This window comes from Aulostomus chinensis, chromosome 1 (genome assembly GCF_037954235.1).
Source record: "Aulostomus chinensis isolate RoL2024-O1b breed Wild chromosome 1, RoL_Achi_v1.0, whole genome shotgun sequence".
In the NCBI taxonomy this organism is placed as follows: Eukaryota; Metazoa; Chordata; class Actinopteri; order Syngnathiformes; family Aulostomidae; genus Aulostomus; species Aulostomus chinensis.
Window position 1 is genome coordinate 61,465,953 of NC_141320.1, and position 16,038 is coordinate 61,481,990.

Sequence of the window (16,038 nt, forward strand, 5' to 3'; positions counted from 1 at the left end):
TACTCCAAAATAGAATGAGACCACGTCTGGATGTTATTTAAGGAGTAGCACTACAAAAAAACAACAAAAAAAAAAGCTTGCTCTTTTGTCAAAAGTGACACGCTGTTAAAGAAGGATTTATCTAAATTGCTTGAATTGAAAACCATTAAATGAATTACAAGTGACATGTCATCTAAGATTTTTCATTCGTTTGACACTGAACTGCAGCCCCAGCTCTACATTCAAGGCTGTAATTTATCACCTCCTCAATCCTCTGACCACCTCATTTGAAGAGATCTCCTGAGGCGGGGTCACCGGCGAGGTTAAAGCCATGGCTCTGATGTTCCAGATGGGAGCTGAATTTACACAAATCCTGTGACAAACCCACTTGGCTACGAGCAGCAGATGCACAAAATCACAGCATGAGGGAGACATTTGCAGCCCATCTGAAAGTGATCAACCAGTAAGCTGCAAAGAATTACAGCTGGGGTGTGTGTGAGGTGAGACACACATGAATCAGTTGCTATTCCAAGGTTACAGACATCAAAAAGTATAGATATATATATATATTTTTGTAGGCTAATCACACAAAAGCAGGGTGACACTTCATCTGCAGCACAAGGGAGGTCAGAGGTCAGCCTGTGCCACAGCTCAGCTGGAATAGTAACTTTATTCAAGGACACAGAGCAGCATGGTGGGAGGTGTGTGTGTGTGTGTGTGTGGGGGGGGGAATCATCACACACACTCACCACATTCTCTTTGATACAGACGGGTTTCATTGCATGATTTGTGAATGGTTCTTAATTTTTTGAGGTTCTATTTTCGAGTGGTTGCTTGCCCCTGCCAGTCTATTATTTTACACTATTTGCATGGTTTTTGGATGATGGCGAGGTCAGGCTACCTAAGGCGCATAAATGCAATCTTCTTTTTTCTTTTTGTCCTTTCAGGTGGTATTGTAAAACGAAAGAGGAGGAGGAGCTTGGTGTAAATTACCCAGCTGAAAGGCAAAACACACCGGAAGAAGGATGATTTTACGTCTGAACAAAACTTTTTTTTTTTTACCTCTAGATGGTGTGAACTGTTAAAAAACATAACCTATACCCACATAAGAACGCTGGGTTTAGTTTTACGCAATTTAAATGAAAAGTGAAAAGTTTATTGGACAACAGCGTGCTTTTTTTTAGTGTTTACTTTGGAACTTAAAAGACTGCGGTTCTTTTATTTTGACAAGCTCAACCGGAAGTTACAACGTGTAGCCTCGCCAGCCTGACGCCTGCTCCTCGTCTCTGTCACTCGGGCTCTCCTCCAGCATGCAAATTACGGAGAGACTCCAACACGCCGCAGATTGGTGAACTCCACATACCCGCGCGGCGCTGCGCGAGAGCATGACTCCGCGCTCGCTCTCGTTATTTTGAAGGCTTCAATTAAAATTAAAAAAAGACAAGTTTTAATTTTTTTCTGTTTTTTTTTTTTTTTTTTTTGGGTAAATTGGCTTTTTTTCTCCCCCCCCCCCCCCATCCGGTGGCTCGAACCTCCGGTTCAATCAATTCTGACGGAGAGTGTTTCAGGAAGAGGAGGCGGAGGAGGAGGAGAGCATCCCGGGACCGGAGCGAGACCTCACCGTCAGCCCCCCCACTCACCCACCCTCATGCAGCGGAATAATTAAAGTGTCGGCGGCGGTTCTTTGGCCCTCAGACACACTGTGGAGCTGGAAGTGGAGGCGGTGAAGTTTCACTGCTCGTGCGGAGAAAGTGTTGGAGAGGTTTGCGCCCCCCTCCCTCCTTCCCTCCTCCCCGGCATTGATGGACTGAACACGGGAACACTTGGAAATAGCCTTTATTTTTTGATTATTATTATTTTTTTTTTCCCTCCACCAGTTTGAGCCGGTAAGTCACGAAGCAGCACCTCACTGCAGCGCGTTCACCTACATTTATATGCCGGCAAAGAATCCAGGTGTCATTTACGGGCAAGTTCGAACTAGCCTAAGTATGTTCCAGTGCTTAATATCATTTGACCATTTAAAGACTAAAACACACAGTATCTGGTGTATTTATACACGCCAGGTGGGTGTAGGAGTATTTATAGCAACGTGTCGTAAAAAAAAAAAAAAAAAAAATGCGTGGACTTGACAGGTTTGGACCGGAGAGCGGCCCTGAGGGGCTCCACACCTGGCTGCGTGCCACACACGTCACTGTATCCCACCGCGGCTGCTAATGTGCCCGTTACTACTCATTTATCACACTGGTCCTATTTTTTCTTATTCTTTCTTTAAAAAAAAAAAAAAAGAACATTCTCATTAACCTTTAGTGGATAACACAACCAACCCTGCAGTCTTTTTTAATTACTGGGCGCTCACAGGTGTGTTTAATGACAGCTACGTCATCACTTCCAACAGACCAATCAGCAAAGATCCGATTGAGGCACACATTCAGGGGCCCTGAATTAAAAAAAAAAAAAGACAAGAAAAGACTTTGCACGTTGTTCTCCAGGTGAGAAGAAGGTTGCAGCGCTTCATAAGTGCAGGTTAATGAAGGTGTCTAATTAGCTTTAAATGGTACTCAGCATAATTAAGTTTTGACTCGCTCATTTTGTGCTTGAGTGGATCGATTGTTCAGCCTTAATAGCGCAGGTCTATCCTCTATATACCGTAACTGTATGACGTGTTGATGCCTCATTTGCTGCATTTTTGCATCTTTGTTGGGTTTGTGTGTCCGTTTTGATAGATTTGTGGTATTCATGATAAAGATTTTTGTCATTATCATCACTATCAGCATATATTGACTGTTTTTTGGGTGGTTTTCGATATTGAGCTCTTCTTATATATGTTTTTTTCCCTCAAAAGTTTTTTGGAAATAAAGTTAAATGTAACAAGTGTTATTTTTGAGGATGTAAGAAATGTCTTTTTTAGTCCAATAGCAATGACACTGGCCAAATCAGTTGTAAAAAATGTAACATATTTGATATCCAAACAACAACAAAAAACTCCAATACTTGAAGGATACTTAACAATCCTCCAACTACAGATATTACTGCAATATTACTGATGATTATTTTCACAACAAAGCGATGAATTGAGGAGTCCTAAAGTCTCCAGACATTTTTTTTTTACAAAACGCTCATCACAAATATTTTTTTATTGTCTGTAACTTTCCCTACTTTTGTCTTAATTTCTAAATGTTACCCAAAAGAGCAGTAAATCCAAGAGCCTGAAACAATATGGTGGCACTTTGCCGTTGTAATCATATAGCGAATGACACCAGAATACCTCGTCGAGTCTATAAATTTTGAATCCAAATTCCGTCAACGTTTCCTCACAGCAGGAAGTGACGGATCAAGCCGCTTCCTACGGTTTCACAACCAAACCGTTAGCAGTTATGCTATCGGTCGATGGACGGATGGAGCTTTCACACCCATCAAACAAGTCAATAAAGTGTTTGTTTGAGTAGCTGTGCGGCCAAAGGTAATGAGGGTGGAGCGTCACTGAGTCAGCCTCTGCTTCTAGGACACAAGGGCAGCGCTCGCCAACAGAATATTGAATCAGTCAAAAAAAGAAAGAGTTGGAGCAAGTGAGTTGAAGTAACTCTTGCCTCTGGAGTGGGCGGATGTCATAATTGTCATCTCGTCAGGATTACGTTAGCGGGCCGTGGGCCCTGGCAGAATCTCCTCCAACACGTGGGTGTAATGGTGGTGTGGACCCTGTAGGGCAAGCCACATCACTTCCAATCCAGTGAAAAAAGAGACATGTCCAGCCATAATTGGTGCCTGGGAACACTGCAGGACGCTGGTGTACGGTGAGGGGGCATACGTGTGCATAAACAAGGCTGCAGAGAGATACACACTCTCATGCGCACTCTGGATTTTAGGCTGGGGGGGGGGGGGGGGGGCCGTGTCAGGCTGGAATGAAACAATCCCTCCTCACTGGACGCAACAAGTCTCCCCTCGTCTCAGAGAATCGTTCTCCGTTTCACCCCCTCAAGCAAAAGCAGTCTGACTTTTAAGTGTTAGTGGACGAATGCAACTGTTGGTTGGTGACCTCCAAGAAAAAAGACATGGGGGGGGGGGGGGGGTCCCTGCTTTGTGTCATATAATTAGCAGGTAGATTGTAATAAGCACATTAATCTGGATTATAACGAACTAGCTGCTGCTCGTTATGAGGCTGCAGTGATCGTTGCTGTCATGAGGCTTTTAAAAAAGCGGAAGCCTGTGTGCAGACGCCCCTCCATGTTTCCACTAGGAGCACTGCTGCGCCTTATTAAAAAATGGTTGCAGTCCAAATATAGTCAGCACCGACATGAATATTTAACACGACCGATTCATAATTGCTCTGTTGAAGCTGTGTTACTGATAAAGAAAGAAAGAGAAGCTTGAAGGAGCATTGTAAGGTAGAACGCCTTTGTTTGTTTGCGACGCAACACGCCCCTTCTGCTGCACAGCGTCTGGGACTGGACGTGTTTACTGTAAATGAATTTAATCTTGCCCTCCTGTTGTGGTCCTAAGCATTTAACCTAAAACAAATAGTGAATTATGAGCACTGACGTTTGTTTTCTTTAATTGAGCTTGAAAGGCTTTTTCTTCTCCAAGAAGGTTTTTAACAAGAGGTGTCCAGGTTTTTGTGGGGGTTTTTTTTGTTTTGTTTTGTTTTTTTTAACTGCCCGCTGTGGCATTCCTGTTTAATTGGTCTTGAAAGGTCTTGTTTTGTCAGACAATGCAGGTCGGCTCAAGTCTCTGTGGTGGTTGGACTCTCAATATCAGGCCCTAAATGGACTGGCCGTGCCTGGCTGTAGGGCCAGAGAGGAAAAAGGAGACGCTTGAACCGCGAGGTCGACTTTATCCGGAGCAGCTTTCTCTTTGTAATTGTGTAATCATTCTTGTTTGATCCACTATATTAGACACATCCAGTTCCAAGTAGATTTATTTAAAACCACTCTAGACGAGACTTTTAAGTAAAAATATACCTGGATTTCGAACTTGGACCCCCTGATTCAGATTCGATGCAGACTTGTTAGCTCACGCTGCCTCTTACTGCTCTCATTAATGGTCAAGATTTTTGTTCAGGCAAGAGTTTATGGTTGTTTTAAGCAAATCCAGAGGGACAGACGTAACAATATGTGCATTTAGTTACATCCAGACGAGCTCGTTCTGAGTGCTCTACTCATTAAGCTCCAAGTCCTGCGAGTGTTTGCTCAGTCCATCCCATCGTCTCCGTTACTAGTGGCTCCAAGTCTGCTTCCATCCTTTGGCATTTGCTTCATTGTGCTCAGAGTGTCAGATGGGTGCCGTTAGAGTTCTGCTGCTGGCTCTGCATCATAAGGCAATTCCAACTGATCCCGGGATGACACAGTAGTTAATTATGGAAGTGTCTAGTGGGTAAACAGGGCTCAGGCAAACTGCACCATCCAACCATCATTTGCTGTTGAAGGTAGGAGTTGCAAGTCTCTCACTTCATGGTGCGCGAAGGGAAGGTTTCATGTGTTCCTGCATGCTTGGCTAAAAGCTAATCCTGAAGGCTGAAAGCTGTGTATTTGTTCCCCTTTCTTTTTAAACTTGCATTTCCGTATATCTACGGATTCCTAGTCAACGCACAACCTCAGGTAACATTCGACTGAAGGAGCTAAACTAATGCAGCAGGAGTTCCAGGTGGCACCCTCACTTGTTTACTCCCAGCCTATCTATGTGTGGCTCCTTTGAGACTGAAGCTTCGGTATCAGACAGCAGATCAACACCTATTTCTGGAGTGAATCATAAGACTGTCATTACCATCACCCTCTGGCCCTTTTTACTGACTTCGTGTGCAATTCAAACAGCTGCAAACAGATGAAGACGGAAGATACTGAGGACGATTATGTAGGACACGCTGAAGACTCGCTTATCTCCCTCTATTTTGATATTAGCACCAAAACAATATTACTTTGAAGCAATCGCACAAGGAAAGTACAAAAAGAAAATAATGGATCATTCATTCACGTTTGTTTTGCAGATACCTCTGTATGGACTGAATTCATTTATCTATAATATCCCAGTCCTGCTGGGCACTGGGGGAGTCACTTAGGAATAGAAAGTGCCCCTTTTTTAAAAAAATAAATAAATAGACAACCATGTCCATACATCTGTTTAGTGCAGATATTTTTGCGTACACGAAGTACCTTAATATCTGGACATGATAGCGCACTCTGCATGCTCGTTGCAGGAGAACTAATTACTGCACATTAGTTAGACAGACCATTTGAAATGCAAGCCTGCTAAATCACACTTGCCAAGGGAACTGGGCTGCTCCCTCCACACTTAGACACACACACACACACTCTCTCTCTTTGTGCTTCTATTATTAGTTGCATGGCGCGTATGTTTTCTGTCAGAAATTAAGGCCCACCAGCAGAGGAGTGCAATGCAGTAACCTGAGAGAGAGGGAGAGAGAGAGAGAGAGACACACACACGGTTTCTCTGCACCTGTGCAAGTTTACGGTCACGGACTGTAAATCACAAGGTTTCTGCAGGTTTGTTTAACAGGTCACTGACGATGGTCCCAAAGACATAAACCTCTTTGCTCCAAAGCTGCATGCGAGTAAATACAGCCGGAAAAGAAACTGCAGCCATTTAGGACAAATCACTGCAACTATGAGATGTTTTCACAATGCAATTGGGAATTTTGCAGGTGGAGTTCTCCATCAAGGTGTGTTCGCGGTTTTGTGACAGATAAGCAAACGTACCCTTGTAAAAGTGAAACCAGCACACTGCCACAACGAATGGGCAAACACAGGTGATTACATTAATAGTGGTGCTGTTGTATTGAGCGTTACAGCCATTCCAGGGAGCAAGGGTGCACAATACGTGGCCATACTAAATGGAACACAATTAATGACATTAATCACACCTGCGTTTACCCTGCAACGACATGTCACAATGGCTGCTCACACTCAGGAGGAGAATGGCGGGCGGGGTTAATAGTTAAAATACTCAGTCCCGCTTGGGTTGGCCTGATTTTACAGCGAGCTGTAAATGGTGCTCAGTATTTATTGATACTGGCGATATCTCACAGGTAAGCAGATGAGAAACACAAAAGCACTGAGCAACAATCCCTGGACTTGTCCTTAATCACCGAAGCTGGAAAAAGACCTCTGTCAAAACACCATCTGGCCCCCAGTGAGATCATTTCTCATTCAAGTCATTTGCATCAGAGCTTTTAAACAAACAGACCAAACTAGTATTTTATACAGCATTTGCTTGGTTGTGACAGCAACTCAGAGTTCAGTGATTTAAGATGTACTTACTCCTTAAACCTCCATGAAGTCAGGATCCATAAATCATCATGATTTCAGGGAGCTCAATGGGGCATGATGATGACGATGAGACGTAGGGCTGATAGAATACAGAATCAACCTCATGTCCATGCAGCTTCTTATAACAAAACAAGTTATCCATTCAGTGTTTTAACCACCCAAAGAGGAATGACTTATATCAGTCCTGGTGGAGCTGGAAGAATGGTTCTATCTGTTGGTTGCTATAGTGATGAGAACACAGTAACGTCGCGCAACAGGATACAGAATTTGGCCCCTGCCTCATGGGCTACTGGCATTAGCATGCTTTTCTTACTTTGAGGGAGATGCACACATCGGTGTTGAGCAATAATATGGTTAAGTGTCTGCCGGATGGTGTGTACACGCCGCTCGCTAGTGTAGTTCACGTACTGTTGTCTGTACTGTGTGTGTCGATTCACTGCAAACTGTGACAAATACGGATGATAAAAATACCGCAGCGCTCTGACCGTATTGTGCATGAAGCGTGCACAATTAATGTGCTGCTCAGCACCGGCCTTTAGTTTTTTCCAAACCTCTAACGAAGACAAATGTATGATGATATCATATCAATCCAACTGCCTGCCTTTTATCTCGCTACACTGACGTTTTTATGGACTTTGGTCCGCTGTGTTGTTGCAGAATCTGACTTCACGCTGCTTTTGTGACAATAACAATAAATCTCAAGTTTCATTTGACATTTTGAGTGACTCGCAGGTTTGTGTGGCGTTTGTGTCTTAAAACACTGAGGACTGATGAGTGAACTTAATTAAACGCGATCCGAAGCAACGGCAGCAGTTAGTCAGAGCTAATTTCTGCACGGCTCACTTGTCTTTGTGACATATGAACATGGATATTCATGACTCGGTCGAGTGAGAATGCGCGCGGGAAACATGTGTAGAGGCACATCATCACTTCACTGTGGCACTCTGGCAGTGGATTTCCCTGATTTCATGGAGCTGTGATGTCTAATGCTCGTTGCGCAATTTCTCCTCCCCTCAACTGTTGTTTTGTTGGTGGTGGTTTTTTGGTAACATGATGCTGAACACTGAGTTGGATTCAGTCGCATGCATGAGGGGAGATCTCATCGGGCTTCAGTAGATCTCTAATTGAATTGTCGGAACACCAAGAGATGCATGTTTGAATCAAGGGAATAATAAAAAAAAAAAAAAAAAGCGTACAGCAGAAGAGGGTTTCATCTCACATGGCCGTCACGCTGGATTCCATTCAACGCTGATTGTCTGAAGTAAACAGATCAGTTAGATGAAGAAGTCTATTTGAAACACAGGAGAAAGAGGGCGCAGAGCTAATGTCTTTCCACGAGGCTAATGTCTTTCCATATCTGCCCCTCAGCGGTGTTCATCATTCAGACTGAGATAACATCTGTTAATAGTCTGTGTTTCATTTCACATTGTCTTATGAGCCATCAGGGTCAGAGAGGTGAGTACAGTGGGTACCATGACCACCACCAGACTACTGAGCAAGCAAATATGGACAAAAATTAAAAGGAAATGAAAGATATTGTTGGGTTACAGGTGTTGAACCTTTTCGCCGAACAGTATCACTGTCTAAACAAGGGTTTTTTCCTCATTGTTTTGACAGGTTATGTGCTTGTTTAGGCAACTGTTTGTGCAGGTAGACAATTCCAGTTTCTTATTTTCTGCCTATTTGTATGTTGGCTCATTTCTCAGCTTGCCGCTATGTGGAGGCCCTAAAAAACATTCACGATGACAGAAATGGACACACCGCCTGCGTATGGCAAGTGAGGCCATCGTGGAAGGGCTTTTAAGCTGCATTCTGCTTACTGGCCAGTAGGGGGCGAGGCCAGAGTTGCAAACACAAACATTGTTTCAGGCTGCACAACAACAGGCACCCAAATTTGCTTAAGCGTCTTCAATTTTGCTCATTATCTGTTGTTAAGGGTAAGGAAAAATAGTCGCAAACACAGAAACGATGGCCATTTGTTTGCAGGATTTACATGGATTTTAGACCTTAATGTCATATGAACTTGCTCTTCTACATAGAGTATCAACATATTTGATCACTGCAAAACAACCAAATGTCGCACTCTCTTAGTCTTACTGTCTTCCGAACCACAATTATTGTTTATGGAATTACTGACAGATGAGTTTATGTCCGGGTTGCTAGTTTGATGATGACGATTTTGTACAGTCTGGTCCCATCTAGAGTGAAATTGATGAGGACACAGGTTATCGTCTGAGGGTGCTGCTACCCAGTGATTGACAAGTCTCTGGTGGCTAGTTTGCTCTTATTTACACATCCTGGCAATAGACATGGTCAGCTCGCCATTAGGGTCAGTCCTCAGTTTTCCACTTGCATAAAACCAAACACTGTGCTGTTGTCGTCACATACCAGACTGGAAAAAAACATAACACTGCAATATTGACTGGTGGCAAACACTTTCTTCATGATACGTTCTTAACTGATCAAGTGTGCAGGATTCATAGCCTTGGAAAGACATCAGATTCTCATGCATTCCAGGTCAGACTTAAAAAAAAAAAAAACCTGAAAAAAAAAACCCCAACCATCTGTTTTGTCTCCAGCTTTTCTCTGTAATCAAATACGCTGCTTAACGTGAGAGAAATACTGCCTCCACTGCTGTCCTTGGTGCACAATTACTGGTTTTGTTAATGACAGAAACAGTAGCTGGTCATTTTGAAAGTATTTCCAGTGGTGTGTCTCCCTGTTGTTGTTGAGCTCCTGAGCAGTCTGACAGCACTGGATGTCCCTAGAGGCAAATACATGCAACCAATTATTCTGGTGAGTTGTGTCTAATGTGATTCCCTGCAGAGATTAGTCAGAGGAATTGTTACTGTATTTAGGTTTGGGAACAGGTTTCCAGCTCCAGTTAGATTATCAGCCATGATCTCTTGTGCTAATTAGTTAATTTGTCTTCTTTTTAGTAATGGGAGTACGTTTATTTAAGTCTCGTGTCTCGGTTAACGTTGTAATACTTTCTTCTAATTCTCCTTGCGGTGTGATTCAGGCTTGATTTGTCGGGGCAGCGAAGGATTTGGTGGCTTTGGAGTGTTTATGGCTGAATATATCACACATGCTGGGGACTGTGTTTTCTGGTGAATTTACACAACAGCACCAACATGCATTGAGGGACAAGATGTCAAAGGTGGAATGGAAAGACGAGGCGGGAGTGAAGGAGTTTCATGGTGTATGATAGACTTTGTGGACTCCAATCAGAAGCTTACATGTCAGCGATTCTTTTGCATGAAGCACCCGCACAAAGAAATCTGCGGCTGTTGCACAGTTAGCTGTCTGAATTCATGTGTCTGTTTACCTCTATGGATTCATATTTGATAGACACATTCACATTCTGAATCACCAAAGTGCTTCACTTCACATTCCAAAGCACCGACCTGCTTTTGGGTACCGGAATTTGCAGACTCCCTGAAAAACCTCTCCTACGTCTCATTGACTTTAAATAGGCAGGAAGTTCATTCTGGAATGTCAAAAGAGGGTCGAATGCCATTTCTAAATGGGATCAGAGAGTTCAGGTTATGACAGTGCTCCCCGCCCGCTCTATCTGGCAGAATACGGCTTGCCGAGTCGCGTTAGAATGAAGCTTTCCAGATGCTAATTGGATTCTTTAACAAGAACAGCTGTGCCTTCCCATCATCTCTCCGTGTCTTATCTCTTTGAAGAGTGCTGTTAGTTAACGGGGGATATCTAGTCCTGCTTGATCAAGTTATCGTCCCCCCCAAGGAGGACTCAGCCTTTGATCCATTGTGATTTTAGCCACATTAATGCAATAGATCTCGATGTGGTGCAGAGATCTTGCTTCATCCTCGCATTTCAGCGGTCGCCTTGTCATTCAGCACATAGACGACGGTTGAGCACGTTCTCAGTGGATATATTTTGGAATATTTTGGAGCAAAACAAGGAAGATTATTCAGATCTGATTCAAAGCAGAAGCTCCGTTTGGGATTAGTTGACTTCCGATCCGCTCCAGAGGTAATTGGTCGAACAATGATTCATTTTAAGGTCTTTGTGTCGAACCCTTTGATGTAAACGTAGTCTTGACACGGACTTGAGATGGATTGAACTGACAGCTGAACAGAAAGGAACTCAGAGTGTGTCACTGAAGAGTCTGCATATAAAGAGGAAGTAAAAATCAGTCAAGTGAGAGTCGTTGCCCCCCCCCCCCCACCCCCCATTATTCGGCTGTGAGTCATGAGAAAGACTATTCATTGGTAAAACACGATGCCCATGTACATAATCGGGGTTCTAATAATGGTTTTCCATGGATTATTAAGATTCTCATTAACTTCCACACTTGCTTACACTCCTGTTTATCAGCTCCATGCAGAACAAAACAATCATGGCCTTATGGGGGTAAAACATTCATGAAAATACATTTTGAAGCTTATTATTTTGCACAGATCTGAAGGAGTGAGGAGTGGGCGGTTAAACACTGACATTCCTTTATATATATTTTTCATGCCTTCTTCCTCAAGATAATTCGACACATGCTTTTCATCCAGGATTGGCGCGACTTCTCATCTTGCTTATAAACTCACTCTTGAATGTGAGTTTATGAACTCATTTTGCACATAGACACAGTTTGGATCACCATTATCCTAAATACGGAGTGATTATTGTGAAACGATGCCTATTATTTGTCAGCCTGTCTTGTAAAAACATCCACCACACACTTACTGTTCTTTTTCCTCTACCCACCCTCCCCCTGCCCACTCTCCTTTTCTTCACAGATATCAGAGACCGCAATGCTGCCCTGTGTCATTTTCATCGGCTTGTTTCTCACTGCAGCTCGAGCTCAAGATACCCATCCCTTACAGGCATCATCCTCTATTAGTGAGTCTTGTGACTCCTTGTGCTCCTGCGAGGGGAAAGATGGCATCTTTTATCTCAACTGTGAGCAAAGAAACATCAGCAAAATCTCCCAAATTAAAGTCCCATCAGGTGTGCCCTTCCACCTGAACCTTTACAAAAATGACTTGGTTGAGCTGCGTGCCGAGGAAATGGAAGGGCTTAAGAATGCCCTCTCGTTGCACATCGGGGGTAATAGCATACAAGAGCTGGAACCAGGGGTCTTTAGCACTCTTGGTTCACTGAAAAAACTCCACATAAATAGCAATTTCCTCGTCACTCTGAAAGAGGACACTTTTCAAGGCCTGGTGAATTTAGAGTTTCTCCAAGCTGACACGAATTTCATTCGGGTCATCGAGCCGGGGGCCTTCAACAAACTGATCCGCCTCAAAGTCCTCATCCTCAATGATAATTCCATCGAGTTTTTACCCAGCAACATCTTCCGATTTGTGCCCCTCACCCACCTGGATTTACGCGGCAACAAGCTCCAGACTTTGCCTTACGTTGGGTTTTTGGAACACATCGGACGGATAATGGAACTACTCCTGGAGGACAATGACTGGGTGTGTGACTGTGATATTTTACATTTAAAAATCTGGATGGAGAACATGCGGGCCCAGTCGGCTATCGGGGACGTGGTGTGCAGCACACCTCAGCAGCTTAAGGGGTCCATTTTAGCTAAAGTCAAGCGGGATACCCTCTGCTCTTCCCATGAAAATATCAACTTGGAGGAGCCGTCTAAGTCACTGGATATGGTTGTTACTCCTTCATCTAAAGTGTCTCAGATTCCCAAGGTGGTTAACGCTAAAGATGACGCCAAGGTACCGACACCGTCCCACCTCCCCAGCGGTCCTTGTGTGGAGCACTGCTCTTGTCACAATCACCCCGTCGCCGGGTTTTTGATGCACTGTCAGGACCGAGGAATTCAAAAGGTTGCCGATATCGGAATACTACAGCAAAGCCCCACTAAACTGGTCATGACAGGGAATATGATTCAGAAACTCCTGAAATATGATTTTGTCACATACGACAGTTTGGAACTGCTCAACTTGGCAAACAACAGAATTGATTACATCGACAATGAAACTTTCCTCAGCTTGAGCAGTTTAAAAAAACTGTATTTGAATGGCAACAGAATCGAAAAACTGTTCTCTACAATGTTTGTGGGCCTCCACAACCTTGAATACTTGTACCTGGAGTACAACCTTATCAAAGACATCGCCCCTGGCACTTTTAATCCCCTGCCAAACCTGAATCTGTTGTCATTAAATAACAACATGCTCAGCTCTCTTCCAGCACAGATATTTCGCAACGTGCCCCTCACCAAATTAAACCTGAGGAAAAATCTACTTATGCACCTGCCAGTGAGCAACGTGCTTGATCAACTCGACTCATTAGAGCAGATTTATTTAGAGGACAACCCCTGGGACTGCAGCTGTGACTTGCTCAGCCTCAAACAATGGGTGGAGAAACTCCGCAAGGACACTGTTGTGGGCTCCATCTTGTGTCATACCCCAAAGAAAGTGATGCAAGCTGAGTTAAGAAGCCTTCGTCATGAAGTGTTATGTCCCGGCTTGGGGACCTATTACCCTTTGCCTCCAGATGAGGAGGAAAGTGTGACAGCTACGCTTGGACCTGATGGTGCTGGCAGGGGTTTCCTCAACTCCCTCACAGACACTGTCCCCCTCTCAGTGCTCATTCTAAGCCTTCTGGTTTTTGTCCTCATGATTATATTCTGCTCAGCTGGCTTGGTGGTGTTTGTGGTGCATCGGCGGCGGCGGCGAGCAAAGAAAAAAGCAGCAGAAGATCATCCCAGAGAAAACAGCAGCAGCAGCCCCATTCACTTACACTACAGCATGTACGGGCAGAAGACGACACACCACACGCTGACACAAAGAACAGGGTCTGCCACTCTGTATGAGGAGAGATCACACAGCCCCATTGTGCAGATCTGCCGCAACCCCACCTACTGCTCCCAACACAAGGAGCACGACGCAGATCTGGATTACAGCCTCGACGAACCCAGCGCCAAGCATCACGTCTGCCGGAGCATCATGGAGAAGGAGAACACGTCCCCGCTCACGGGAAGCTCAAAGTTGAGACCCATAACCGGAGAGTGCCCGGCAGAGTTCGTCACTCTCGGGAATCCCAACGCCTTGTACAGGAATATTCTGGAGAGGGAGAAAGAGCTGCAGCAGCTCGGAATAACGGAGTACCTGAGGAAAAACATGCCACAGCTTCAATCTGCTGTAGAAATGCAGGTCCCGGGACACCAGGAGGAGTTAAAGCTCATGGAGACAATTATGTACTCTCGACCACGGAAAGTTATGCTGGAGCAAACTAAGAACGAGTACTTTGAGCTGAAGGCTAACTTGCATACTGAGCCAGACTACTTGGAAGTTCTAGAGCATCAAGCTGCATTTAATTCAGCTTAAGCAGAAACACATCAACAACTATAAATATATCTATTACTATGTTTCAAACCAAGTGCCTTGTCCTGTTTGCCCTCTTGTACTTTCCACAGTTTGAACTATGTATGGGCACGTCACTTTAAGTTTTCTCGTAGCACAGAATGTAACTGGTAAATTCTTCTGGAGCTTTTATCTTCTGACAGCCATGTTATGTAGCCAGTGAAAGTTGTCCAATATTTTTGGCCAAGTTAACATAAAGAAGCTATGAAAGTCTGAACAGGCTGAGGTCAAACTCCATTTTGAAATCCACTCAATCATCTCGATTGAAATTTCTACGGCGTACCGCTGCCAAATTGACCCACGCAGCACACGGCGGCCCACCCCTTTGACAGCCTGTCAGGATGTTGCAGTGTTTCTCAATCCTGATCCAAATGAACGGGTCGCCATCCAGCTCTGCAGAAGCCTGATAACAGTGCGGGGGGTGAGGGTGGGGGGGGGGGGGGTGTGAGCCACACCCAGGATTGGGAAACACTGGGATAAAACAGATGCCTGAAAAGAAGTGAGTGAGTCGCAATCACCACTTGACCCAGAATTGCTATTTAATCAGTCAATCCTGACTCGGGCTCTGACCTGATTACGCCCTCTGTCAACACGCGCCAGCTGGAACGCTGGAGCCAGAATGCTCATTGTGCCGGAGAATCAGCAAAACACCAACTGTACAGGAAAATAATGACTGGCGTGCGGTTCTGTCAGTCAGTCCAATACACTGGACACTTAATTTATTTTTATACAAACTGGTTATCATCACAGAGTGGATGTGTTGTTTTTTTATGAGTAAATAGAGCACTTAAAAGTCTATTATACACAACTGTTGTCTTGTAAAAAAAAAAAAAAATGCATTGCACTAATCAAATGCCATAAGATGGTGCATGACAATCAACAGACAGTCCTGCTGAAACTCTTTTTTTTTTTTTTTAATTTTATCTTTTCTGCCAGAAAAAAAGAGCCACAAAACATGTATTATCCTTCAGTGCGTGTGCGTGTGCGTGTGCACGAGTGTATGCGTGTCTCACAGTTTGGATCCTGAGTTTGGAACTGTTCCGACTAGCACATGTGTGGTTACAGAAGAGCAATGAAGCTCCAGTTTTGTCCATCAAGACGACCCCCATGACTGATTCCATTTTTCTGTCTGGCAGTCAAAGACAATGTGGACGTCGCCATTGTTCAGAAATAACACAACACACTCTTATTGATACTCTTGGGAACTCCTGAGAAGCTCCATGTAAGCACACACACACACACTCTGTAGCTTTTCTACTCGACTAGATTTAATTATTTATTCTGTATATTTTGTAAATACCTATGTTGCATTATATCTTTGGTTTTGTGTGCCTTCAGTGCTGTACAGAATATAAACGGAAGTTGTAACCGATAAACCGAAAAATAAAGAATTGCATAAACTTTGACATTAATTGAAGTTCACTGAATCCCAT

The 16,038-nt window shown here is 44.0% G+C and overlaps 1 protein-coding gene and 1 long non-coding RNA gene across 3 annotated transcripts in view; one reads left to right on the plus strand and one right to left on the minus strand.

Annotated features, from left to right (window-relative positions):
- LOC147272625 (uncharacterized) overlaps nt 1–16,038 on the minus strand; it is a 178,031-nt gene that overhangs the window by 33,132 nt on the left and 128,861 nt on the right. The gene's annotated exons all lie outside the window — the stretch shown is intronic.
- On the plus strand, nt 1,309–16,011 carry slitrk6 (SLIT and NTRK-like family, member 6). The gene is made up of 2 exons (XM_086198453.1): nt 1,309–1,865; nt 12,017–16,011. Exon 2 carries the CDS (start codon nt 12,032–12,034, stop codon nt 14,567–14,569), a length of 2,538 nt encoding a protein of 845 aa, XP_086054579.1. The 5' UTR covers nt 1,309–1,865; nt 12,017–12,031; the 3' UTR covers nt 14,570–16,011.

Coding starts and splice junctions, on each gene's coding strand:
- slitrk6 (XM_086198453.1), top strand. CDS start 12,032: ATGCTGCCCTGTGTCATTTTCATCGGCTTGTTTCTCACTGCAGCTCGA.